Source organism: Elgaria multicarinata, chromosome 6 (genome assembly GCF_023053635.1).
Source record: "Elgaria multicarinata webbii isolate HBS135686 ecotype San Diego chromosome 6, rElgMul1.1.pri, whole genome shotgun sequence".
Lineage (NCBI taxonomy): Eukaryota > Metazoa > Chordata > Lepidosauria > Squamata > Anguidae > Elgaria > Elgaria multicarinata.
The window spans coordinates 15,489,745-15,517,557 of record NC_086176.1 but is presented as its reverse complement, the minus strand read 5'-3'; the positions used below and the strand labels follow the sequence as shown (position 1 = coordinate 15,517,557).

The following is a 27,813-nucleotide window of genomic DNA, read 5'->3' as shown; positions in this document are numbered from 1 at the left end:
GTGAGAGAGGCACAGTTGCCCATGGTGTGTATGCTTATCTCCTCTGTTGCCTCTGATAAACATATTTTGTGGTGCTTTAAGAATCCTGCAAGATCTGGTTTGATCAGAGATAACAGTAACAAGAAATAAATGTAGATGTACGCCAAGGACAATAATCCTTCTTTCATAGCATTTTGCCTCTCAGCAAATTCCCATATTCTCACGGACTTCTGTTTCCTGTCTTTCTCACAGCAGGTACAGCTCTGGGCCTTGGAGTTGTGAACATCCTGCACACCATTAATCCCTCCCTTGTGATACTTTCTGGCGTCTTGGCAAGCCATTATGTCAACATTGTCAAAGATGTGATCCATCAGCGGGCCTTGTTCTCCGTACAGGCAGTGGATGTGGTTGTCTCAGACCTGGCAGATCCTGCCTTGCTTGGAGCAGCTAGCATGGTCCTGGATTATACCACACGCAGGATATACTAGACACGTGGCCAAAAAAGAGCAAGAAATAGAAATACAACATTGCAGCTTATAGTGGCTCTTTTGGAAAAGATTTCTTACTGATGTCAACTTTCTTTTTTAATTAGGTAGCAGGTCCTTCAGTTTCCTCTTCCAAAATACTTTTCCCCTTGTTTTTATAATGTGCAGTTTCATTGTATGCTGGAAGATCACAAGATACTAGAAAGGTGGCTCACAGTAGGACTCTCTCACAGACCGTTTTGAAACTCAACAATTCATGGGGATGCGAGATATTAATTTCCTTACTTCTTCCTGCTCATGGATATTCCATGTTAGCCAAATGCGTAGCCTTTTCAATAACCAGAAACTGTGACAGTCATTAATCAAGCCAAGAACCCTCACTTACAGATGTACATATAACCGTTCCTGCCTCTGCAGAGGCTAAAATGCACAGCTGTGATCTCCGCTTGAAGAGAAGAGACTACATACAACCATCTAATGCTAGATTATCCAGTGATACGCTGTGCCCATCCATGTATTTATTTGTTAAAGTAATATTTAAAAGTCCTTGTTGGGAAGGAGAGTGCAATGGTACACAGTGCACTTAGAGGCATAGCTTCCGAGAGCTTACATACTAGGATGAAAGAAGTACTAGCTTTGTCTCAGTCACCTGTGGTGATGGTGTGTGTGTGTGTTTTTAAATGCAACCTATCTGTAACATAGTCTTATCCCTCTCATTTGTAGAGGATCATGCAGCCAAATCTCACAAGTCATTTGTGTTACAGGCTGCTTTTACTCAATTGATCCAAATTGCTAGACAATAGCTGGAGACCGGCATCTTGGCTGACTTGGTATATAAGTTACTGCTTTGTGCTTGTCGCCTGAATCAATCCCACACTTATAACTGGCCTTCGAAGATGTTAAACCATTTTAGCAGCCCAAGAGCCCAAACACCAATCTGTTAAATCCTCTTTTTACCGCGAGGATCTGAGCAGATAGTATCAAAAGTCAGCCTAGCAAAATTCTATGATACTTCAGTATTAGTGTACCTGACCATCAGATTTGAAGATCAGGAAACCAAATTTCAAATTTAATGAATCAGTCGCCTCACCTACATTGCTACTAAGTGTACTTACTTGGAAATAAGGAATGCTTCTTTTAACAGCACTGTGGGTGTGCCAGTGTTTGATTTATGTTTGCAGCACACATAAATGGGAGACACGTGGCCTAAAAATGCTCAAAGACATTTAGCGGACGCTTGCAGGGGAACCATGATCAGCTGCGCTCCCTGGTGTGTTTAAGGATGTAGTTTTCTCCTTCAGGTGTTGAGTACAGCAAATACCAGCTCTATGTCCCCTTGAATTCAGAGGGACTTGCTTTTGAGCAATCATGTTTAGGAGTGTCAGGACACAAATCTGATTTCTTCACTCTATTTTAAAGGCATTTTAAAAATGCAGCATGATAGAATGTTAGTGACATAAGTTGAACAGAGGTACTTGAGAACTCCCATCCTAAAAGCTATAAAAATAGCTGCTTTAGTTTTTAGAGCACTATAATATAAAAAACAAGTGTACTTGGCCATCAGATTTGAAGATCAGTACACCAGATTTGAAACTTTGAATTTAATGAATCCATTAAATTTCATATTGACTTTGAATATTTGCTTCCAGTTTAATTTATTTACCACAAGGAGGTCAGGTGCAAATTGGGAAATTAGGTAAGAAAAAATAAGGTCTGACTGAGAGATTACTTTGAGCTAGGATTTCATGACCCCTCAGTGAGATGGGATGAAGACATTAAACAGACAGGAGACAAACTATTTAGTGTGTCTAATAGTCTTTTATGGCTAAGTTTAGGTCTGTAAAAACAGCTACAACAATTTTTAAAATATTGGGCCTGAAATACACGATCTCTTCAATAATGAATGTAAGAAGGATTTTTGTTCCCTGTCAATGCTTCTTCCCCAGATTCAACTTATTCAATACTTACTGCTAGGATCTAATGTCCAGCCAAAAATTGCTTGTAATCAGCAGGAAGTGATCATTTCCCACCCCAATACTTTGAAAGAGAAAAAAATATACTGTTTATTCTAGCATGGTAAAAATGTGGTTGATCTTATGCATAGGGGAAGAATAAACAACGCTTCAACCCAACCCAAGCAAGAAACTGCTTAGGTTTTAGAGCTAGGTGAGCAGGCGCTTGGTCATCTACCCCTGAATCTGGAGGGCAGTGTGGCATTTACCTATTCCTTCCCTGCAGGGTACAGGAGAGTTTTTGGTGAGATTGGGGTCCATTGTGGACGTCCCCAACCTTTGTTTTATCATTCTTTCTGGGATACTCTTTAATCTATTAATCTTTCACATCTAAAAGAATATTTGGAAGAGTGATTAATTTGGATCAGAAGAAGTGCTTTTTCACTCATCGTAATTAAGCCTCCTTCCTGCAGGATTTTTTCCCCAGCTTTGTTATGGTCAGTGGTCTATGTGTATTGAACGCACATGCCTTGACACTCATCCCTCAAGTATAATTCCCCCACTCACCCCTCCAGGACACCATATAAAATTGTTAGGGGCTTGATCGGGGTAGTTTCTTGTTCCTCCTCCTCCAACTGATGTTCAGCTACCCTAAACATTCCATGCTTTCTGGAGGAGGGTAAGCATACTCAGTCCTCCATTAGGCTATTCTGAGACGAGTATTTTCTGCAAGTTACCGAATTGTACAGAAACCTTGTGTGCATGACCCTGTTTTTCTACAAAGCTTATAGCCATAGGACCCCCCACCACCACCACCCAGGTTCATTACTGGGTGAAACAAGTGCAGGCGTAAAACAAAATGTTGCAGCGAGAGCACTACTTGCTTCCACAGAAAGCATTAGGAGTGATGATAATGTAATAAGTCAGTGGACTGTTGTACTGTCAGTTTGTCTTTGACTTGTCATTTATTGCCCTGGGGAGACCCTTGCAGTTTTCTAGACTTGGAAGGTTTGCAAACAAGCATGTTTGAGAACCTCTGGTTTTCTACCAATAGTAAATCTTGGTTTAACTAGTCAGATGCCGTATCTGCTCATAATTCAGGGATATGTAGCTAGAATTTCTGGGGGTTTCCCCCCCAGAAATTGCCATCCCAATTCAAGAGCCATTTCTGTAGTAATGGGAACATGCTCACTTTTGTGCTTGCAGATCCACAGACATCAGAGATGTGACTAGAGGCGTAAGCGAGACTGCATTGGTCACCTGTTAGATGGGAGGAGGGGAATCCATAGACTATAAAACAATTGGCTGTGGTCTCCTCCCTCCTGCCCCACCCAACCCAGTGCAGATAGAAATGGATCTACTTCAGGGCAAAAGCTATTTCCAAGAGCACATTGCTGTTGCTAGATCAGGATGAATAACTCAGGGTGCAATCATATGCGTGTTTAGAAAGAAAAAAGTCCCACACCTCCCAACATGGCTGGCTCGGGCATGCTGAGAGTTGTAGGACTTTCTTTTGTCTAAACATGCATAAGATTGCGTCCCTCAGTATTAAATCGAATGTCAAGCACATGCCAATTTGTGTCATACTATGCCTGAATTAGTAGCAAAAACAAATATATTCACCAGAGGGCAATACTGCACTTTTCATTTTAAATCCAATAGTTACAGCATCAGAAAATTATTTATAGTCCAATATCTTCAGTAAGTTTCCCATTTATGATGGTTATGAATTTTGAGCACCCCTATACCAGGTTTGTAAAACTTGAGACCCAATGTTGTCCCACAGGTCTATTGCTCTTGCTTGATGGGTGCCAATTCGAACTTGCTGAAAATGCCTTTTTCTACCAAAGTTAGTATGACCACATAAGCAATTGCTTTTTGTCTACTTTAACTATTTCATAGTGCTTAAATGGCACTAAGATACTGCTCTAAAAGGCAAGAGCCTTCATCCATTGCTTTAACTGGAACCCAACATTTTATTCATTACTTTTAACTGTGAATCAAACCCTTTATGTTGAAGTAGTTGTATGGAGCTCAGTATGTAATAATCATTATTTTGTCTGATGTGACAGTATTTCTATTGCTGGATATAATATCACTTGTGTATAAATGAATGGTTAAACTCAGAATACAAACTAAATTCAGAATTCTAGGATCAAGTGCCATCTTCAACAGTATTTCTTTACAGTAAAGGCTGTAGGGATACATAGTAGCTTTCCTCATGGTGTCTAGTTTGCATTATTCATTTTGAACAATTATGTTCTTTGGCCTAATACTGAAAAAGACAGATCTACATGGCTTGTGTTAAATTCTATAAAATTTAAACACTCAAAGCTGTTAAATGTATATATCCCAACATGCCACAATTACCTTGTTTCCAAGGCAATAAGCTAAATGAACATGTCACTCTTGCACGATTTCTTAACATGTAGCCCACTATCATCAAATTTCTAAAGCTAATGAAATGGTGCTGTTCTATTAGTAACAAATGTTGATTTGTATAGGGGTTAGAATAAAGATGGCCAAATCTGAAGCTAGGGGGAAAGAGGTGTGTTTTAGGATATAGGGCCTGGGTATTTTCAGAACTTTTATATTAGTTACACACTTTGTATTAGATACATTTTATGCCTTCAGCCCTGTATGTTTTGGTAAGACCCTCTATCTTCAGCCATTATCAGTCCTCATCTTTACAAGAATCTATTGGCTTGGCAGTTCAATTGACACTTAAGCCCTCTATTCTGGCTAGAACATCTTACATTCCATATAGCAACTGGTACTAGCTAGCTGTAGAAGCATGTTCCGTGCAGAGTGATGCATGGGAGAGTGCATCCCGTGCATGGGAGAGTGATGGCATGTGCATAGAAACTTCACAGGCAATAAGCCATCTGAAAAAGGGTGCTTTTGGTTTGGGGAGTTTCACTCTGCCCCACTATTTACAAGAAACTAACCTTTTTTTTTTAGCTGGGCCTCTCACGCATCTGTTTTTGTCTAGCCCCATTAGCAGGAAGACACAAGAGAAGACTAAATGTTGAAACGGATGGGCCTTCCCCTCCGCTCTGCCTGCTAGTAATTTACTACCAAGGTTCCACAAAAGCACCTGCCAGATCAATTCATAGAACATCAGGTACAAGGAGTCTTCCTCGAGTGAGTGTAGAGAGGGAGAGACTGAGCCTTTTATGGGCTGGAATTTACCCCATGAAACAGTCGTCTTACATCTTGGAAGCAGTGAAGATTCTTCTTGAAGCAGTTGACAAAATGCAGCCATGTTGGACATGCCTTTGGTCCCAAAAACACATAGGCCAAGCTTGCAGAGGTATGCAATCCACTTGCATAACATGATAAGATTGATCAGTTATTTTCTGGGAAGGTTCTCCCTGTGATCATCTACAGAGGAAACAGTATTAGTTCTGAGGTTGCTGTGAGGACAGGATGGGCTCCAACCATGTACCTATCCCACAGGCTAGGAAGCACTCCTGGAACACAGGATTCTGTTCTAGCTTTTGTCTCAGGATGGAAACTGTCTCCTCTGCTTCCCCACTCACTGCCGACACACACACTAAACCAGGGATGCACAAGAATAGAGCATTTAGCTTTAGTGCTGAGCTGGAAACTTGTTTGCTCAGTGGGATCTACAGGAAAAATCCTGCTCTTCTGGTGTAGACACAATGAGAGAACTGGGATGGGAAATCCCTTCCCTAAGAAACACGGTGTTTAATTAGCCCTGCCTCTCGAGTCCAAGAAGATACAGGAAGTATGGTGTAAGTTCCTGACCATGAGCTATTGCCATCTGTCAAGAGCAGGGTTGCCAGATTACAGGGGGTTGTTTCTTTAAGAGCTGCACAGGAGGTATTTTACCAAATAGCTTTTCATACCATGTTGCTTCAGATGCAGCTTTGGCTACTGAAAGGATTTTTCCCTTTGCCACTTTTAAAAGGTGAGAACCCTCATGTTCTGAAGCTGGCAACCCTACTCAGAAGGACACTTCTCTCTCCCACATACCACCCCCCAATCTGATAGACCTGAGTTTTATTAGCTCTATTCCCACACTCTACCACTCTTCCCTTGCCTCAAGAGCAGCAGTTAAGACAGAAACCACCACTCTAAATTAAGCTACCAGGTGGTGGAGAAGAGGGAGTTATGATACAATCTCTGGACTAGCTGCCTTAGCACCTGAAGCTACAGCTGCTTCTGTAAAAGTCACCGCTGTGGGGAACCAAGCCTCTTGCAGAGACAGCAGGACAAGGAGGAGGAAGATATTGCATACTGCTTGATACAGTAAAAATGCCTCTCTATTTTCTCTGCATTTTATTAGACCACTGCAGCTACAGGATCTTGTTCAAAACTAGCCCCTATTAATCATACAAGCTATAGGTCAGCATGTCTGTGTCTTTTTAAATGGTAAAGATGTTGCTTTGGTTTTTTAAAATCCCCACACAAGAGTGCTGTTTAAACAGACCTTTAATATCGGTACAGTTGAAAGTGAAATCTCGATGCACAAGAGCACAGAGACTACGGTCCCGGACGTTTCCTCCCAATTTGGACACCAGGAGGACACAGATGAGGGAAGAACATGCAATCACAAAACAATGATCAAACTCTAAATACGTCATGAGGTTTGGTCCAAAAACAAAAACAGTTAAACATAATTAATCCAATTACTGCAAACACAGCTTCTCTGAGTAAAGTTAAAGGTATTGCATTTGTAGTGCCGGGTGTGCTTTCCCTTCAGCGAACCAGCGGAGCCTGCTTGAGTGAAATCAGCACGGAGCGCATGCGGGACACATCCTTTGCCTGCTTGCTCGACTTGGGGTTAAAGTCACAGAGCCGTGCCACACGTTCCCACTCCGTGCCTGGGGAGGATTCGTCGACATCATTCACAAAAGCTTCTTCAGCTGCCCTAGAAGCAATGCAACATCAGGTTTAATGTCAGCCGCATACATTTCCCACCCCAGCCCCATGAACTATTTGACCAGGGGGTGAGGGGTGGAGAGAATCCAGTAGCGTTTTGAGGACTTCCTGCACCCACCACCGCAGAACATCCTGATAGAGGACAGGGCAGCAGTCAGGCCCACATGAATAGAGACGTGCTATGTAAAATGTTGGAATACAGGTGTTTCATTTAAGAGAGAAATGCAATCGCAGCCTGTTTCATTTACAAACATGCCTGTTAGGAGTTATCTCAGAGTGCCTTCACAGCAACACTTGCGCCCTATGCAGACATAGAGGGCTATGCATAGTGAGGGGGGATTGGGGTTACCACAAGATCAACTGTACAGATGGCATAGCTGGGACCTACAAATGTTGGGCTCTACGTGCACAGGCCCCTCTGCAAAAACCGCACCCTACACACACAACTCAGGTGTGCTGGTGGGGATGGGTGAGAATCCAATCTCCATACATTAACACTCAAGTTCTGCATAGGGCATGAATTTGGCACAGCAGAAGCTAAACACCCAGGTGGGAAAGTTGTGCTAGGGGTGGGTGTTCAACTGCCCTTTTAATTTCTGGAAGCTACTTCCAAGGCTTACAAATATAAGTATAAGACATGACAACATTTCCAATGCTGTGGAAAAGCAGAGAGGATCAGCAAAACAAAAACAAACAAAAAAGAGGCCTCATGCTTTTAAGTGCTATGGACTTGATGGTATAAGCTGGAGCAGGGGAGATCAATGAAAGGCCAACTCAAATAATAATTTTGCCCATTCATTTCATGCCCACACGCACACAGTTCAGTGGACATCTCCGTAAGAATCAATGTCACTCTTTCAATACTGGCGCACTGCTATACTGCTTGAACACAAAAGGAATTTTTCAGGGACTAAAGCAAAAAGGGAGCCCCTGGAACCCACACATGGGCAGAAGCTGTGAGCACCCCTAATTGCAGGAAGAGGAAGGCCAGGAGTCCCAACTACAACAAGAAGTACCAGGAAAAAAAGCAATGAGGATGAGCCCATGTGAAGGTCAGCACGGATCACAAGGATGATTGTTGTTGCTTTACGAACACCACCGATGACAAAGGGTCACTACAACACTGCTATTTTATGTGACAAGACACTTAAGGGGCAGTGAAGAGTTTACTTAACTGTTCTAGGCTGTAGCAAGGATGGTTTATGTTTGTGCTTAAAGGTGAAGAGAAACAAAAAAAGGAGAGTTTAAGTCAGATATAGTAAAATGAAAATGAGCATAATGCAGATGATAAGTAAAGCTGGCCAGACATGCATTCCCCAGCCCTGCCTACTACATTCAAGAAACATGCTGCTAGCTTGATTCTGCGTCAATTGTACGGCAGGTTTCCTCCTTGTCCTCCCCCACTGGCTGTAAGAAATAAGTCTGCATCGACTCCAATTGCAAAAGGCAAACACCACCTGTAAGTCCAGCATTTCACAAGTTTGGGATGATTCTAGGTCATTTGTCAGCCACATTTCCACAGGGTGAATCTTTAATGCTAGACTCAGAACAGAGACACGCATACAAGAACCATCTGTTGCTTCCAGAGCAGAGAGGCATGCGCCTGGTGGCACAGCCAGGCTGTGGAAAAGGAAGCATCAGATTGCAGAGGCCGAGGGTTAGAGCAAAGTCCGAATGCAGCTCGAGCAATGCTGCCTCTTCCCAACTGGTAGCCATTGCGGTGGTGTCATGTCAGGCAAATAGGGCTTGCCCCAGAGACAGAGATGGGGAAGTTGCCCTATCTCCTGATAGTGCCACCTAAATAATGGCTTTTGAATAGGAACAGGAAGCAAGGGCTGAAAATTGTTCTTGGTCTTCTTCCCTAATTGGTTAGTGACAACGGCTGAGTTCACAGAACATGACAACCCACAGTCATGTTTGAGTGTGGGTTGTCGTTGAACCAAGGGTTGTTGTATTGTGTAAACCCAGCTGCATTAACAAACCATGGTTTGTGTATCATGGAAATTTGCTACGATACAATAAACTTTGCTTGTTGGGTTGTGAACGGTGGATTGTTCATAGTTAACAAACCATGGTTTCTTAGTGCAATTGGGTTCACACAACACAACCCACGTTACAACACCAACCCACCTTAAACTTGAGTGTGGGTTGTGTTATGGGAACCCAGCCAATGTCTCTATTTGGCCAGAAAACAGCTCTGCCTCCCATGATGATCCTGCTAGTCCATCTGGACTAGCTCCAACCAGCATGGGTATCACATGGGCACCAACCAGCCAAGAAACATCACATGGGAAAGTACCCCTCATATAAAAATGGACCTACTCCAGTTGAAAGACTGGGAGAGTGCCTCCCTGTTGATCTACCTGGATCTCTCAGCAGCTTTTGATATTTTTGATCATGGTATCTTTCTGGATCGGCTCTGCAAGATGGGAGTAGGAGGCACTGTGTTACAGCGGTTCTGTTCCTACTTGCAGGGCCGATTCCAGAAAGTGGTATTGGAGGATTCCTGTTCCACTCTATGGCTATCCCCCATGCTGTTCAACATCTTATATGAAGCCGCTGGATGAGGTCACTAGGGGCTTTGGGGTTGAGCGTCATCAGTATGATGATGATACTCAGCTCTACTTCTTATCGTCAGAGTCAGCTGAAGCAGTGAAGGTGTTGGACCAGTGCCTGGAGGTTGTAATGGGCTAGATGAGGGCCAATAAACTGAAGCCTGATAAGACAAAAGCTCTGTGGAATGCTGGTTCCTGAGTCCAGGAATTGGATAAGCGACCTGTTCTGGATGGGGTTGCACTCCCTCTGAAGGAGGAGGTGCGTAGCTTGGGAGTACTCCTAAATCCATCTTTGTCACTGGAGGCCCAGGTGGACTCCTTGGCCCAGAGTACTTGGGGTCGGCTTTGGCTGATCCACCAACTACGGCCCTTCCTGGACAGGGACAACCTAGCCACAGTAGTGCATGCACTGGTAACTTCCTGATTAGACTACTGCAATGCATTCAATATGGGGCTGCCCTTGAAGACGACTTGGAAGTTGCAGCTAATGCAAAATGTAGCAGCTAGGCTGCTGACCGGTACACCCCACAAAGGCTATATAACACTGGTCTTAAAAGAATCGCACTGGCTGCCTATATGCTTCCAGTCAGAATTCAAGGTGTTGGTAATGACATTTAAAGCCCCAAACATCTTGGGACCTCGAAACTTGAGAGAGTGCTTCTTCCTCTATGTGCCTGCCCGAGACTTGAGAGGAGCCCACCAACACAAGACATTTACTACAGTGGGACATGGGAGAGGGCTTTCTCTGTTGTGGCACCCCGACTATGGAAAGCCCTCCCCTTGGAGGCCCGACTGGTGCCAACCCTGACTTCATTCCGCTGCCAAGTAAAGACATGGCTTTTGAACAAGCCTTTGATGGCTAAATTCACCAAGCTTGCACACTGTTTGAACTGTTTTAATTGGTTTTACTGCTTTTAAATTCTGTACTGCTTTTAGCTGGATTAATGGTTTAATTTGTTTTTAGCTGTGTATATTGTTTTATATTGTTATATAATTTTACCTGTATGCCACCCTGAGATCCTAGTGATATAGGGTGGGATACAAATGTTTTAATAAATTGCAGAAGAAGATAATTAAGTGTGGGGTTGTTAAAAAAAACCCCAACCACCTCACACTTCCAGAAAACAGGAATATAAGAGCTCTTCTGTGTAGATAAGAGGTCTGACAAAATCTATTCTACCTATTTGTAAACTGGAATTGCATACAGTAATTTGGGTCTGCTTCATAGTAAACCAACAGGTATTGCTCCTTGCACACGATTAAAGCCAGATTTCTAAACAGCACAAAAGGGTAGAACCCACTTGACTGAGATTAAAAAGAATTGAGCATTTCAATTTTTCCCACTTCCGAATTTGTAATATACCAACCTACTTGAACCAGTTGAGGAAAAGCACACAACTGCACTTTCCAAAATACCTCGGACAGCTTACGTTTCAAAAGATCCGCTTCATACAAATCTTATGGAACCTAGCAATGATTTGGAAGTGTGCGATTTACCATCCTACCACTTTTTCAGCTACTGCACGGATGGTCCAAGTATTCTCAGAGACTAAGGTGTTCTCTGGGCAGCTGTACAGGCAGGGGCTAAAGTTTACTTTGCTGCACAATCTAAACCCATCATGGGTTCTGAGGTTCTAATTAGGATTGTGCATAGAAGCATTATATGCAAAATCCAATAGAGAGCAGTAATATTAAACATGGAATCGCTCTCATAGAAATTTTTGAAACCTCTTCATCCTTACAGTTTCACCCAAACTTTCACCATGGCTTTGATTAAAAGTTGGTCGGACAACTGAGAGCTACATCGACTGCTCCATGGGCCAGATGTAGCTGACAAGAATCCATCCCCAAGCTTCAGCATTCCTTCTTACTTTTATCACACACTTTCCCATGTTATGGACTAGACCCTTACTCCCCTCCATATCCTAGAAACTCAAGAATGCTTTCTTGCAATCGGATCTGCCGCAGAAGATGCCTCTCTGCCTGACGTGATTTGTCTTGGGATACTTTGACAACAATACCTCTCACAGATTAGAAGTGTTAATTGAAACTGATGGATAATGGATCAGACAAATAATCAGTAGTTAGGTAACATACACATAACCAATCCCGTCAGAGAAGGGTTGTTTGTAGAAAGCTTCATCTGCCACCCTAGGTGGCAAGTGGTCCATAGAAGCAGGCAGGAGAGAGAGAGAGAGAAAAGAGAAGAATAAGCAGAAGAAAATACAGGTGAAGCAATATTAGGTTTAATATGTTAAACGTGCAATAGATTAGTCGGAGCCTAGAAACATGAAGAAAAAAATTATTTAAGCATTGAGCTACACTGTTAAGGAACACTTTGGCCCAGTGCAGACATAACACTGGCTCCATGTACACCATAATTTCCAAAATGGGAGCCAGCCTCATGGAAACAACCTCAGCATCCCTTTCAGGCCTACGGTTTGACTCAAACGTGAGTATCAAACGTGATACTCACTGACTCAAACCATGAGTATCCTGGTAAACCAGACTGCAACACAGTTTGTAAATCACAACAAAGAAGAGACCTGCCTTGCATTAGCTACAACTTGTGTCACTACTGGATTTCTGGACTATTTCATCATTCAGGCATGCCAAGTATAGAATATTTAACATGTTGAACCGTAGAGACCCAGGTCCCTCACTGAGTTATGAAAAGGGAGAAAGAACAGGGCTCAGAAACCGGTATTACCATCAACCCCATCTCCCACTAGTAGGGGAAAAATAATTAATAGGACAAGGAGGGTCTGAATTCAAATCTCCGCTTGGTCACACAGCTCGCTGGACAAGCTGCTAGCTCTCGGACTAAGCTACCTTACAGGGCTGTTGGGAGGACATTCTGAACTCCTTTGGGGACAGAGTCCTGCTTCCCCCTTTGCCAGTCCATAGCTTTCTACAGGAAAAGGGAAGCAATGCGTCTGAATTAAGCAGACAAACACAGACCTGAGTGTTTCCCTGCTGTTTTATACCATTCCCATCACATGCAAGTACTAGGAAGCCTGCTAAAACATAGCATCCACAGTCCACTGGAAAATGTGAAGTACATCCAAGTCCAACGATCCCAGTGGCCTTAAACATATTCAGCTCTGAACTGGACTACAGCCAGTGTTGTTTGCCTCAAGGGCTGTATATGCAGGTGCTATTCCATGGAGAGCCTCACAAGAGGATATTTGTTAATTTTATCATTTCCACCTTCTGCAACAAAATGCTCCCAGGCCACGTAATATTAAGCCCAATACAGTTACACATTATTGCTTTTAGAATAATGATGATGACGTTCTACCCAGTTTCATCAACGTTCTAAGATGGTAATAGATTTTGCTGTAGTCATAGTAAATTAGTGCTGCTCACAGCACACTCAGTTTAACTGGGAGAAGCAGCTCAAAATGTTCTAAATAAATCCTGCTTCAACTGGCAACAAGCCCTGCAACGCAGCCTTGCTATCACAGGGTTCCACAAGTCTAATGAGCATGAGTGATACAGCTCCTTGAATCCTGGTCATTGGCTATTTTAAGCATGTCCAAGGATTTGACCGCACACATTGGGTTTTGCGACTCCCCGTCGATCTTGAAAAACAAACCCCCCCCACCAGTGCAAAAAAGAAAAGAAAAAGTCACATCAAATGACATTAGAAGTAGGCCCACTTTTCTTCAAGCTGTTGCTCTGGGAGACTTTTTCGGAGGAGGACAAAAATGCTTCAAAACAATAAATGGGGCTTGTACAACATGGGAGGCTGTTTTAAGGCAGGGGTCCTCAACCTTTTCGTGTCAGCTGAGTGTGTCATGGGGGCTCTCACAAAATGGCTGCCGTGGCAGGTGGCTTGCTCATTCATAAAAGGCATGGTGAGCATGGCCAGTCACAAACCATTCATTTTTCAGACAGCAAACTGGCAAGAATAAAAGGAAAGTAACTTGCCCAAGAACAAAGTATAAAACAGAGCTCCAAAGCAAAAAAACACTTTTGAAGCCCAAAATCAGGATGGGCTGGTAGCCTGGTGGTCATTGAGAGAGGTGTCCAGAGACACATTGATGCCCGCAGACACCAGGTTGGAGAACCCAGTTTTAAGGCCTTTGGGGGCTTGTGTGACTAGGCATGTGGGTCCTTGGATCCGAGACAGAGCTGGACTGCAAAATTAAGCCTGGTCAACTTGCTGACATGAGAAACCTCATATATTCTCAACTCCACATATTGCCCTTTCTTTTTCCACTTTTTTTCTCCAACTGTTGCAAAAGCAGAGTTATTTGCTTTATTTTAATATAAACCAAGAAGGGAAGGGAGCTGTGAGTTGCTCTTATAATGGCTTCTAGGAAAGCAAGCTGCTGTTCACCTGTCACTTATCAGCATAATATTCCCTTCCCTTCCCATTTATTATACACATAACATGCAAAGTAATTCCAATTGTTACTTTGCAGCTTAATTCCAGAGAATCTATGCTTGTTCCACTTCCACAGATACTTGATCCACATAACCAAGGCCTGATCTCCTGGAACAATCCATATGATTCCGGGAAGAGCTAGTTCCTTTGCCATACAAATCCACTGCCTGCAAATCAGAAGCCAGCCTTGGTTACACAAGCCCCTTCCTCCCCACTCTCCTTCCTTCTGCCAGGTCAATCCCACCCTTCACCCCTCACTTCCCTTGCTGGCTTTATCCATGATTTAGTTTTCCATTATTTAGTTTTATCGTGTACCAACAAAAGCCAGAGTTAGAACATCAAGGTTAAGTATGGTGTGTACCTAGCCTTGACTGGGGTAGCCATCTATCCAGATGCAGTGGTGAAACCAAAGTTGAAGTTGACAAGGAAAAGCAAGTGAAGCAAAGTAGGAAATTCACGCTAGAAAGGGGCAGCAGGGGTGGGCATTCCCAAGGACAACTCCCTGTTTGCTAGTTGTGGTGTGCAGGAAGCCAGCGTTATGGTAGCCAGACAGAAAGCCAAAATGGAGCGGCTGAGCTGCAGCCATGTCTGAGTTCATCCTAAGGCGTGTAAAAAAACAACAACCCTGCAAGCCCTTCTTACCTATTGTTAGCTTTTGTTTTCTGTAGCTGCTCATCTTGCCTTTCATACCATTCTTCCAACTCCTTTATTGCTTTCTCTTTCCATTCTGCTTCTTGCTTTCGAGAGTTCGCATCTTCAAAAAGGAACACAGACACAAAGATGTGGCTTGTACACAAACATCTGTTCTTGGGGGCTAAATTTAGCTAAGATTCTGAGATATAAGTAATCCAGGCTTTGGAAGGCATGGAGCTGCTAGAGTGGCCAAAGCAACAGAAACCAGCCAGGTTGTTACTTGAAATTCTATTGGTGTGCCGATAAGAGGGTTAAATACAAAAGTGTTGGAGCAGTAACACAAGCATCCAGTAGTTTGATCCACTTCAGTGACACAAACTCAACGGGTAGCACAAGTCCTCCAGTTCTCTCTCCATTCACTGAAGTCTCCATATTATGTTTGGCAAATGTCAAATGCCAACACCCACAGGCCCAAACAGCAGCAATTTCATAGGAGCACAGAATGAGATTTTCAGCTTAAGTATCTCAGTTTTCTTTTTTTAATAAAGTTCCTAACAGTTACAGCTGTGAAGATATGCTTGACTGTATGGGCAATTCCTACTGAATTCTCAGGGATATACGAAGGGATCAGGCCCCTCCCCACTTCCACAGTGCAACAGCCCTCGTGTGGCACTGCTGTGGAAGCTGCATTACCAGAGGCGGCAGTGGCTGCTGGGACCAGACCTGCCACTGCCCTTCCAACGCCATCACCAGATCCCTCGTGCCCAAAAGAAGCAGGACACAAATCCTGAAAATTCCCTTTTAAGGTAGGAGGACTTACACATGGGACAGGCAACTGAAAACCTGGGCGGGCAAACCAGTCCCCAGAATCTTTCCCATCTGTCCTTTAGTATAGTTTGCAATTCAGAGGCTGGTTAGACAACATCGATGATGTGAGTCACAGGACGACTTGTCAAGCTCCCCCTCCCCGGTATGCACAGCAACAGAGGCTCTGCTAGATTTCTGCCCTTCCATGCCTCAACAGCTCCATCCAACCCAAAGTGTGAATGAAGATGCAGTCAAAAGGGAGGCAGGACGCATTCAAGGGAAACTCCAAGCAAAGCTGCTCTTCATGCTGAGGTAGGAGACAAAGCAGCCTTCGCCTGTGACTGGCAGGTCAAGGGACAGAGCGCCAATGTTGCTGCCCCATCAGGCTTTGCTCAGGTCAAAACGCCGCCCCTATGCACTATTAGGGGCTGAAGGATGTACAGTCCTGGCCCTTACCAAGTTCTTCTAGGCGCTCCCGTTGCTCTTCTCTCCATTTGCGGATGCTCTCTGGTTCTGTCTGCAGACGATCAGCGTGTGAAATAGCTGCATAGCAATCTGTTGGACCATTGCTCTCCTGAACCAGACAAAAAGATGCAGGCATTTTTACCATCATCAGTGAATAAAACAGTTCTAAAGTGGCATTACTTTTTGTCAGAATTTTTAAAATAACCAAGGATATAAGAGTTTGGCAGCTATGCCATGACTGAACAATGTTACTGGTATAGGGACGCTCCTGTAAGAGTCTGTTTGACCTAATCTGACCTGCGCAGAGGTTCCCCATCTGGCTTACAGAGCCTCCTTGGAATTCCCTAGAGGAAGCCCTCTAGTATCTCTGATTACAGATCAGAGATAACAGTGGGGATGGGTGAAGCCGGGGCCCTGGCTGGTGCTGGGAGGAGCTGAAAGGAAGTCCAGACAGATATCCAATAATTCCCCCAATGCTACCCAAAAAAATAAAAGTTATTGAGAAAACAAGCAGCTGCGCAAAAGTTTGTTCCCTAATTCTCATGGGATTTTGCTCTATTGTCAGCAAAAATTTGATTTCACCTAATGGGCAACACATGGGCTCCACTGTCCTGCGGTGCGGCTCCTGCTCCAACGAATTTGGCAGCAGCAAAAAAAAACAACGCCCATTCTAGCACTACAGGGCTAAATTTGAGAACAAGCAAAATTTGACTGTTCCAGCAATCTGTTCTGATTTGTCACCAAATTTCAGCGATAAATTGCTGGGCCTGGAGGTTTTACCTGGTGTTCTGCAGGATCTGAGAGCCCTGTGGAGGGGTTCAGCAGATGAAAATGTTGCTCACCCCTGCTTTAAATTATCACCCTTAGTAGCAGTGAACCCAAACCCATAAAACTTTGCTTAGAGAAATCTATGCAACCCTATATGCATTTTTAAACACAGGAATGTGTGTAGGGAATCACAGCTTCCTAAAATAGGGCAGGCACACGTTTGCAAACCCCTACTTCATGGCAGGAACAGGCAATTGTCAAACAAGGTGTCCAGCCTGATCTTCAGGGGCTTCCTGGCTGACCACACACATCGCCCCAAATCCTCCACTATCCCTTTGATCTACCTCCACTTCTTTCTCTTCAGCGGGTCACAAGCAAGACACTAATCCCCTCCTCCTCAGCAGAACAGTAACAGCAGCTTTTAGAGTTCTCCCTTCCTGCGCTTCAACTGCTCACTCTTGCATGCAAGCCAGGACTTTAGAAAACGGGGAGTGGGCTGCTGAGTTGCAGACGGGGAGAAATGGACTTTGCTGCTTTTCAAACTGGTGAAAAAGCAAGTTAAAGAATTCTCTGTGCCTGCCTCTTTAGCTTTGCTCAGTTCAAAATCTGTTGCCAACGCCCGCACGCATGCAGCAAAACTCTGCTCCATCACCTTTGACCGAAATAACACAATATGCATTGTCTGGAGGACCATCCAATGACTATTATTATTATTTTTATTTATTTATATAGCACATGGTGCTGTACAGAGTAAAACAGTAAATAGCGAGACCCTGCCGCATAGGCTTACATTCTAATAAAATCATAATAAAACAATAAGGAGGGGAAGAGAATGCAAACAGGCACAGGGTAGGGTAAACAGGCACTGGGTAGGGTAAAACTCATTTCATTCACATTTACCTGATAGACATCACCATTCGTCACTCCATCAATCGAATCTGCAGAAGAAGAATTGGATCTATATTAGCCTCTTTTTTTTTCAACAAGGAAACATTTCCATAGAAAACCGTAGGAGTTAAGAGTGTGCAAGAAGGGAACTGAAAGATGGAGGTTTTGCTAGGCTAAATGTAGGCAGGCTTCAGACCACCGCAATGGGGAACTGAGAGGCAATGCAAGCCAACCTTCCCATATGCAGTGTTCTCTGGTTGTGCTGGACTGCAACACCCATAATTCCCAGCTATCATGGAATTATGGGAGTTGCAATCCAGCATAACTGGAGGGTACCAAAATGGGGAAGGCTGATGTAGGCTGGCAGCAAGGAGTATGAGGCAGGAAGCCCCATTTCAAGGCTCAGCTCAATCAAGAACTTGGTGATCTTAAGAAAGCCCGTTTCTAGGCCTCATCCCATCCCTCTCCTACAACTTGCAACAGAATGATTAGGAAAACCCTTTAATATCAGCTGGAAAGACCAGCATGACAATGACTTTGAAGTGCTTTGAATGCTTTAGCACTAGCATTCATTATATTTTGTAAGAACCAAAACAATTCGCTTCTTTCAAATCAATTCTCATCAACCGCACAATAATCCCAGCGATTAAAGGCTGGCTGTGCAGACTACGGGGATAAAGCAATGACGGAGGGGAAATTGTACTAGATTAAGAATCAATGAAAATCAGGTGGCTACATTTCAGAAAAGCAGCACTCTTTTGGAGAGATCATGAGCGTACATATGGGCTAGAAAACACAATCACGGAAGTGGATAAATATTTCGCAATGACGCAATCTCTTTCCTTTCCTGTGGCATACTGGAATGAACTGAAATGCTACATAAGTGGCATTAACCAAACTCAGAAGTTTATCTGTTCTGCATTACTTCAAGCACATGGTCACATGCCAATACAAACATAGAGACGAGACTTGGCATTGTATTAATTAAACAGAATTTCAAAGGCACAGGCCTAAATTATTTAGAACTAGAAGTCTGGGTAACAATTGTTGATCATGTTTCTAAGCTGGAGTGAGATCAGACATAGAAAGGGGTGGTGGTACCCCAGAAGTAATATTGCTTCTAAGGAAAAGATCCGTTAAATACAGATTTATCTACAAAGCCTATTTTCATTAGCTAAGAGCAAACAGAAGCCAGCAACAGTGGCCAGCAGAACAAACAACTGCTACCAATAGTCAGCCTTATTTCAAAATGCCAGCATTGAAGGTCATCTAGTCTTCCGCTTATGGACATTATCAGAATTGGACAGTGAAAGTGAGGCCTGGACAAATGGTGACCCAGCAAGCCAAATGCAGCCCATCAGCCATGGTAGAAGCCCCTGGAGTGTTCCAAGAGAAATCCTGGTTTTGCTGTCTAGGACTACAAAGATAAGCATTTGTGGGCTGTCAGTTGATTCTATAATGTATGCGAGGGGGTCTCGGGGGCACAGGTCTCATATTGTGAGGAGCACTTGCTGTCCTCACATGCACAGCATATTAATCAGATGGTTACATAGTTTTGAGATTACACAGATTATCAGGGAACAGCTGCAAATCAATCTGCAACTATTTTAAACATCAAGAACGGCCAACATAAAGGCCAACGTATTACTTTGCTCTAAATCCACAAACCTCATCGTGTTACTGGCCTTCAGGAATCTAGAGCTGAAAATCCAACTGAGTAACAATTTAAACATCTGGAAGAGAGGCAAGCAAGAAACACAAACTCACTAGCCCACTACATAGACATTTCGGATTATTAAACCAAGAAGTTCAGGAGTCTTGTGCCTACGCCACTCTTTCCCAATAAATGGGCTGCAAGTGAAGACTTTCTGGCTTAATGAATCATAGTTTCCCACTGCATCTGAACCAGGAAACTATGGTTACCAGGGTCAGAACAAACTAGGTCCCAAAACCAACTTCAAGCCATAGTTTTAGGTTCTGGTTTGTTTTGATCTTAGTAACAACATACCCCGATTCCAATGCAACGGGGCTAATCCACTGAACAATTAACTAATGCCTAATGGTTAATTAACCCAGGAAGCCTTTAAGTACAGCATACTGGGATGTGGGAACATAAGTTTTGTACACATTTTGGCTTCATAGGTTATGTCCAAACTAAGCCACCATGGTTTCCACATCTCCAAATCCCTACTACATCAAATGCTTGAGGGGTAGCTTGGGTTTCTCCATATTTGAAAATCAGGTTAAGGGCAACATTTCCACATCCTCATACCAATGGAAACTGTAAACTGCAATTAACTAAAAATCATTATCCATGCCCCTCCAATTCACAATGAGCCGTATCCAACGCAACACTACTGCTAATGGAAATTACATTGCACTAACTTGAACCATCTATCTAGCACAATGCCAACACGCTTGTCGGCACGATGGGTTTCTCAGGGAAACCCAACATGCCAGCAAAAGCTATTGGTGTTACACTACAGGTCATTCACACTAGCGCAATGTAGCCTATGCTAATATCGGATACTGCCCAGTATTTCCAGTGTAGTCCTCAGTGCTAACAATAATAGCTCCTCTTTTTAAAGAGCTTGGAGAATTCACCATATATATTATAAACGGTGAGTTTTATTTTAATTAAAAATACTCATATGCCATCTGAAACAAAGGAGATGGGAAACCGCCCCCCACTCCAAAAATGTCACCCCTGATCCATCCATTGAGACAGTAGAAAAGCTCTAGTTGAGCTGCAATGGCAAGGATAAGCCTGGAAAGCAGTTATAAAACAAACAATACTAACTGGAAGTGTTAACTTAGGGTGACCATATGAAAAGGAGGACAGGGCTCCTATATCTTTAACAGTTGTATTGAAAAGGAAATTTCAGCAAGTGTCATTTGTATATATGGGGAACCTGGTGAAATTTCCTCATCACAGTAGTTAAAGCTGCAGGTGCCCTGCCCTCTTTTAAATCTGGTCACTCTAGTAAAGCTCCTGCAGCTTTAACTGTGGTGATGAAGAGGGAATTTCACCAGGGTCTCCATATATACAAATGACACCTGCTGAAATTCCTTTGTCTATGCAACTGTTAAAGATAAAGGAGCCCTGTCCTCCTTTTCATATGGTCACCCTTGTTAACGGGTAGAAATTGGATTCTAGGAATCACCTCCTGTCAAATGAGACAGGAAAGCCAGAATTTATGGGACAAGGGATGCAAGACCTTAAGGGTGTTTATGCACAAAGATGACAGCCCTCCTCCAACCTAGCTGTTCTAATTTGATCGGACTATTTCAAAGGACAAAAAACCATTTCAAGGCAGTGTACAAAGGTTGAGGCTTTACCATTCAAGTGTACTCAGTGATAGGCGGGTTGGCTCTTCCCACGTGGACCAAGAAAACAATCTGCTGGCTTTGCATTTAATGAGCTACCCAACCCTACGTGGACCACATGATGTTATTTCAGGTTCAGCAGCATCACCAGCAAGCCTGGCTGCCTTGCACCAATACATCTCCACATTTCTTTTCTTTTCTTTTTTTAACAATTCTCAGTAACAAAGCTAAGCTACTGAGACTGAGTCATCAACACTCTTACAGAATACTCCAGGGCATCTTTTCATAAGCCTCCCACTCCTAAACCAGTCATTTTTACTATGTAATTTGACTCACACTGTATTTAGTTCCAAGAAGGTACCTGGGATACCACAACTATCACCCAAATACTGTATTTCATTCCAAACAGGGATAGTGCTTGGCACAAGCAACATGTTTTAAGAGCACCAAATTGAATAAGATGGTTCAGAAGGTTAGAGTTATAAAAAGTAAATCCACAAATCCCCAGCTGTTCTCCCTACTTAACTACTTAAAATTAACAAGGGTGCAAACAGCAGCTAGTTAATTGCACTCCACAGTAAGAAATAAATTGGACGGCTGTTATGTAAAGTAATTGAACCACAGTTCCAACAACTTTTGCTATCATATTTAATTTTCCTATACAACACAAATAAGGGGCTAGCTAACACCCTCAACAGACCTTATGTTGAGCTTTCAAGTTTTAGTTTTAGTACTGTATTGCTTTTTCTTCACCTTTTTCACATCGTGTTGGCAGAAAGGCAATTTGTACATTTGTTTTTTAGGGTGCAATCCTTTTGACTGCACCCTCACTTCTTGGAAGCCTCCAAACTTGGAGTCTTCTGAGACCCCTGTGCCCTGTGGGGCTAAAGCCAGAAGCAACCAGGGCGATTTTCGCCTCCCTATCCTCAGTCTTTGGTGATTTTTGCTAGACAGGAAATGCCCGTCTAGCAAGGGTGCTTTGAACGGAAACACAAGGAGGCGGGAGGGGGCTCCGGTGTCATCTTTCCTTTCCCCTGGAGTGCCCCCTTCCCTCCTTTTCAAACCTTGGAGGGCAGCCAGCGCAGTCTTTCCCTACCAGCTGTGAGTAGGCAGGGGAGGGGGGGGTCAGATCTCCAACTCCCCCTTCTGACAGCAGAGCGCTGCCTCTGACTTTGAAAGGCTTCTTCCTAGCAATCCTATGGCCCCTGGGATGTTCTCCCCGGGATTGCTCTCCTAAGAGTGTCGGTTTAGAGAGTTAAAATTAGCTAGCAAGTCCAACTGCTTCACTTCGTTTATTTGATTTATACACAGTCCAACTGACAAAAGCCCTCAAAGCAGTTTACAATAATAAAAAACCCAAAGAGAAACTACTCCAAACTTGAACATTTATTTTAAAGGAGAATACTTACCACCCAATCCTATCTATGTTTACTCTGAAGCATATTCCACCAAGCTCAGTGGAATTTAGCCCCAAATGTACATTCATAGGATACCAGTTGTAGTTAAAATGTGCCCCATTCCTAAGCTCATGAAAGAGCATCTCTAATTTTATGTCAAACCCATTTCTGAAGATTTCATCAAGTATACCAGAACAGTAGTTAAATCCAAGGGAAACTTCGTGTCAGCAAATTTGTAGTGTACTCTGTCCCAAAAAGCAGACACAAACAGAAAAAATATTTTCCCCGCATAGTTTAGCAGGCTAATGTTTCTGTACTACTTATTTCCTGGTTTTAGATAAACTGCTGAGTGAGGGAGTCCTTTGGTCAAAGGCAAAATGTGCTAGTCAGCACCTGGCTCTGAATACTATCAGCAAGCTGGGAATTAGTTTATATTCCATCCAAGGCAACTAAGAACTATCGGCCGCAACACAAAAAAAATTAACAGATTAAAACAACAACAGGGGATAGTAAAAGCAGCATCCAGCCAGGTGCATTGCATGCCAGGAATAGAAATGTCTTCAAGAGAGAATTTGACATTAGAGAGGGGCCCAAGGGTTGGGAATTTCACAACTTGGGTGCCACAATGGAGAAGGCCCTTCTGTGCAGATCCAAACACAGGAGAGAGAGGCGGAGTGAGCAGAAGGCCCCCCTTGACTGATCTTAACGGAGAGGCAGGATCATATGGGAGGAAGAAATCCCCTAAGTCCTAAGCCAGTTAGGGCTTTAAAGTCAACAACCAGCACTTTACATTTAATATAACCTCTATAACCTCCAATAAAGGAATATGGCAGTAGCTTTTCTAAGGTTTACCTTCAAGAAGCTATTTCTGTGCTGAGGAACACTGGCACATCTGTTACTAGAACTCCAGCACGCTGCAGGGAATTCTGGACACATTCTAGGGGGGGACCCTCAATTCACCTGTGGCACAAGCCAACCCTGCTGGGCCCTTACTGTTTCCTGCATAAACCAGGAGCACAATTTAGAACACCGCCAAAACTCTCTTGTAGCTGCACATTCCTCATTTTCCCCTGCAGTGGGTAGGCAAACAGGCTGTCATTACTGATCTCACTGAGGAGCCCAGCATTCCCTGAATAGAGTCTAGCAGTCAGAAAGGAAGGGGGAGAGAGAGGGGGGGGGGGAGAATGCATCTCTCTCAAACATCCTTTCCACATTTCATTCGGAATCCTTTTAGAAGACAACTGACATGAGGTCAAAAATTCTACATTGTCAACCATCTGAGTTTTATGATGGAGCCCCTTTTCTTTAGTGCGATGGCTTTTTAAAGAAGATGCTTTTAAAAGAGAAAGGGAGGGAATACACATGGGGAGACTGAATGCCCTTATACCTGTGTCTCACCCCCCCCCCCCAAAAGTCTGTCCCCAATACCAAGTTTCTTCGAATAGTCTTTTTTTAAAAAGGGGACTAAGAAATTCAAATGATAAAATATCACAGGTGAGTTCAGCTAGAAGAAAAGTATCTGTGGAAGGCTGCAAAGTCAATGGCACTTACTTCCAAGTAAAGATGTGTGCACTGAGCTATTGCTGTAAATTTAAAGACACTTCAAAGAACTGGCACAGAGTAGCTTTTATCTTGCTTTAAGACATTTCAAGGAAGGGGTGGGGACCCATTGCTTCAGAGGTAATCTGTGGGAGGGGGTTCCACAGGCTAGAGAGTGGACACCCCTCTTCCTTCTCTCCCCCACTCTGACAGGCACTTCTCTCTCTCTCTCCCCCAATAATGGCACTTGCCACAAGTCTGAAGTGAACACTTGCAGAGGGCTTTTAGTCTAAGGGATGAAGAGAGCCATAGATCTACAGGCTCCCTACCCATTTTAAGACCTCCAATACATATAGAATGGAGTTGACACATCTAACCACTCCTAAAAACCAAGTTGAGAGAAACCTGGAATACAAGAGGCCATATTGACATAGATCTAGCTGATAAGACAACTTTAGAAACAGGCCCCAGTGATTAAAATTTGTTTGCTCTATGGTTCTGACAGGCTTTCTGAAGAAATAGCCTGTATTCAACTATGTGTGTTTTTCCTTTCCTGTTTGACGGGAGACTCAGCACTTTTAATTTAGAAGTACAGCATTAACTCAACTCAATGGATTTCACTGGCTCACCCAAACTTTTCCAGTGTTCTCCAAGATCATCTATTGCCTGATGAAATCAAGAAAGGTATGGTTCCTGCTGAAAAATTGGATCAATTCACATAACTAGCCTGCCAGGTTGAGTAGCACCCAAGACAAAAAAATATACGTTTTTTAAAAAAATAAATTGTATATTTTATCACCTTGAGCTCGTTTTGAGGGCTGAAAGATTATACACTATAGATATTTTATAGATAAGATAAAATGCATTTTGGAGGTGCAATCCTTTACAGTTATTCCAAGAAGATCCCAGCTCGCAATTTAACACAACCCTGTAAATGTGTCAAAAGTAATTTGGAACTGCACAGAACACTGGCTGTGTTACACTCACAGCAAAGAGGACACACACACACTTATGTCATCGAAGGCAGTTGACAGGAAATCACAAGACAGAGAGAGGTATTGCTCTGGGATGAGTTTGAGGGAGGGGATACCTTCCACAGATACTTTTCTCCCAGCTGAACTTACCTGTGATATTTTATTTAATGAATTTCTTAGTCCCCTTTCTCTTAAAAAAAAAAGACTACTTGAAGAAACTTGATATTTACCTTCCCCCCACATAAAGTGTGTGTGGGGGGGAATTGAAGGACTTGGCCATGAAGAACACCTGCAGAAATTGGGTTGTACAGAGGGAAAGGTTGTGTTTTTAAGAACCTATTTATTCATTTAAGCATTTTTATGCCGCCATTCAGCCCAAAAAGGCTCTCGTGGCAGCTTGCAAAAGTATTTCTTGACAACCTAGACCTGGCTCCCTAAAGAGATTCGCTTGGCACCTACATTATATGCCTTTAGACGCCAGGTGAAGACCTTTTTATTCCCCCAGGATTTTAACAGTCTATAAATTTTAACTTGGCGTTTTAAATTTGTAATTTTGCATTGCTGCTGTTTTTATCTGGTTGAGCTTTTTTATATTGTATTTTTATATTATGGTTTTATACTGTTGTTTTATACTTCGAATGGTGTTGTTTTTTTTTTTCATTTTTGTGAGCCGCCCAGAGAGCTCCGGCTACTGGGCGGTATAGAAATGCAATAAATAAATAAATAAATAGGGAAATGAGGGGCTGAACAAGAAAGAGACGGACTTGCTTCAGGCCACCTTGGCGAGTCCGTAGCAGAGGCGGGACTGGAGTCTTTCCAGACTCCCAGCTCAGCAGGACCCCCGAGTCACTGAGTGGGCCAGTCGCGGGGAGGAGTCGCCGCCCCGGTCCTGGACCCGCGACCGCGCGCTCACACGTGCCCGTCCTCACGTGACGCGCCTGCCCGTGCGGCTCCTCCCTCCCTCCCTTCCTCCCGCCCCACCCCCCCCAGCAGCCCCCTTACCCGTGAGCAGCCCTTCCTGGCCTTGCATCCCGGCCGGCACCTCCCCGTTCTCGAGGATGCTGTAGCCCTCGTCGTTCTCGATGCCCGCGATCTCGTTCTCCTGTTGGGCCAGGAAGGCGGCGGCCGGGTCTTCCTCGCCGCCGCTGCCGCTGCCGCTGCCGCCGCTACCCAGCGAGCCGTTCCCCGCCGCCGGCTGAGGGGCACCGAAGAGATCGAACTCGGCCATGAGCGTCGAGGGGGGGGGAGGAGCCAACAGAAGCAACGGCTGCGAGGGGCCGCGAGCGCTCGAGCCGTTTAACGGACGCCGAAGGAGCAGCAGCAGCTATACTTCCGGCCTCCTGGGGCGACTCCGTCAAGCAGGCAGCACCCTGCGCTCCTCTTCCTCCTCCCCCCTCCTTACCCGGAAAGCTTCCAGAGTGACGGCGCAACTCCACCAACCGACCGAGAGAGGGGGGAAACGGGACAGCCAATCAGCGCGCCGAGAGGGCGGGCTTCATAGTACGCTCCACGTGACCCCTTCCCCCCCACCCCCGCCTCTGCGCGCGCCGAAGAGGCGTTGTGGCCAATCGGCACGTCTTCCATCCCTGCTGCGCGCGGGGGGAGGGAGGGGTTTCCCCGTTCGACGGGAAGGCGGGGCCAGGGTCGGAGTCCTCTGTGGGGTCTCTCCTAGGCAGCCAGGTGGCGACTTGGATGGGCGGGATGAGGGCTGCGCTCCTGCGCTTACTGGGGAGCGAGTACCGTTAACTCACGGGAACTTACTTCTGAGTGAGCCTGCCAAGGCTGGAGCTGTACATTCACTAATGCAGTGGTTCCCAATTAGCTAACTACTGCAGACCTCTTGTTTTTCAAATGCCTAGCCATGGACCCCCTACTTTTGAATTTTTTGTTATCTCTATGGTAGTTACCTGTGCGGAGCAATTTTTTGGAGAAAATAAGGGGTGGCCCCTAATAAGCAAAGGATTTTAGGTATACTAAAAAAAAACAGACCATAAAATTTGTGGTATTTGTGATATTACCACACAAAAATGACAATGATTTAGTTAGGAATATAAAGACGAATTTAATTTTACTAATGTCTAGTTTAAAATTGAACAAATTATGACATGTCTAGCAGCTACTAAACCTAGATGGGAGAAATCATGCCTCTTTTTGTCCCAAACAATCCCTTCCACATCCTGTTCAATATTTCCTACTTTTAATCTCAAATCTGGATCAACATTGAGTGTATTTTTTTATTATTAAAATGTGGACCTTGCAGAGCTAATATGTGAATGGTGCCACGGACACCCTGGGTGGGTTACACAGACACCCTGGGGTCCGCGGACCACCAATTGGGAACCACTGCACTAATGCAAGTTGGAGAAAGACATCTCAGTTCTTGAATCCTAGCAAAGCTTGCTTGCTTTCCAGCCTTAAAACTAACCCTACTTAATTAGGATAAATTCCTACAGAACAATGTACGATTTATTATTAATTTATTGCATTTATATCACGCCTTTTTCTTCCAAGGAACCCAAGGCGGTGTATATAATCATCCTCTCCATTTTATCCTCACAACAACCCTGTGAGGTAGGTTGGGCTGAGAGTCTTAGCTTCATCCCACCTACCTGTTTCCTCGAATTATCCCCTACAGCACTAAGCTACAGGGCGGCAAGTTCCTTTGCATACCAGGAAATGGGTTTAAGGGGGAAATGTGAAAAAATAAAATAAAAAATCAACGGATGACCCAATCCAATTCAAA

At 43.9% G+C, this 27,813-nt stretch overlaps 2 protein-coding genes across 6 annotated transcripts in view; one reads left to right on the top strand and one right to left on the bottom strand.

Annotated features, from left to right (window-relative positions):
* Positions 1–2,100, top strand: part of GNE (glucosamine (UDP-N-acetyl)-2-epimerase/N-acetylmannosamine kinase) — a 47,374-nt gene extending 45,274 nt beyond the window's left edge. For all 3 annotated transcript variants that reach the window (XM_063129097.1, XM_063129098.1, XM_063129095.1), the window contains exon 12: positions 232–2,100. In XM_063129097.1, the coding sequence (XP_062985167.1) occupies positions 232–467 (236 nt within the window). In that variant the 3' untranslated portion in view covers positions 468–2,100. The remainder of the gene's footprint in view (positions 1–231) is intronic.
* Positions 2,101–6,856: 4,756 nt separating this feature from the next.
* CLTA (clathrin light chain A) lies at positions 6,857–26,448 on the bottom strand. 3 transcript variants are annotated; one of them, XM_063129103.1, is made up of 7 exons: positions 26,073–26,448; positions 17,846–17,883; positions 16,169–16,286; positions 14,915–15,026; positions 11,977–12,030; positions 8,500–8,535; positions 6,857–7,313 (listed from the first exon to the last, which is right to left on the bottom strand). In XM_063129103.1, the coding sequence occupies exons 1-7, from the start codon at positions 26,296–26,298 to the stop codon at positions 7,142–7,144; spliced, it is 756 nt and encodes a 251-aa protein (XP_062985173.1). In that variant the 5' UTR covers positions 26,299–26,448; the 3' UTR covers positions 6,857–7,141. The 3 variants fall into 3 exon arrangements, with proteins under 3 accessions (XP_062985173.1, XP_062985174.1, XP_062985176.1); XM_063129104.1 differs by lacking the exon at positions 11,977–12,030 and having other exon boundaries at positions 26,073–26,446; XM_063129106.1 differs by lacking the exons at positions 8,500–8,535; positions 11,977–12,030 and having other exon boundaries at positions 26,073–26,444.
* Between the last annotated feature and the right edge of the window lie 1,365 nt (positions 26,449–27,813).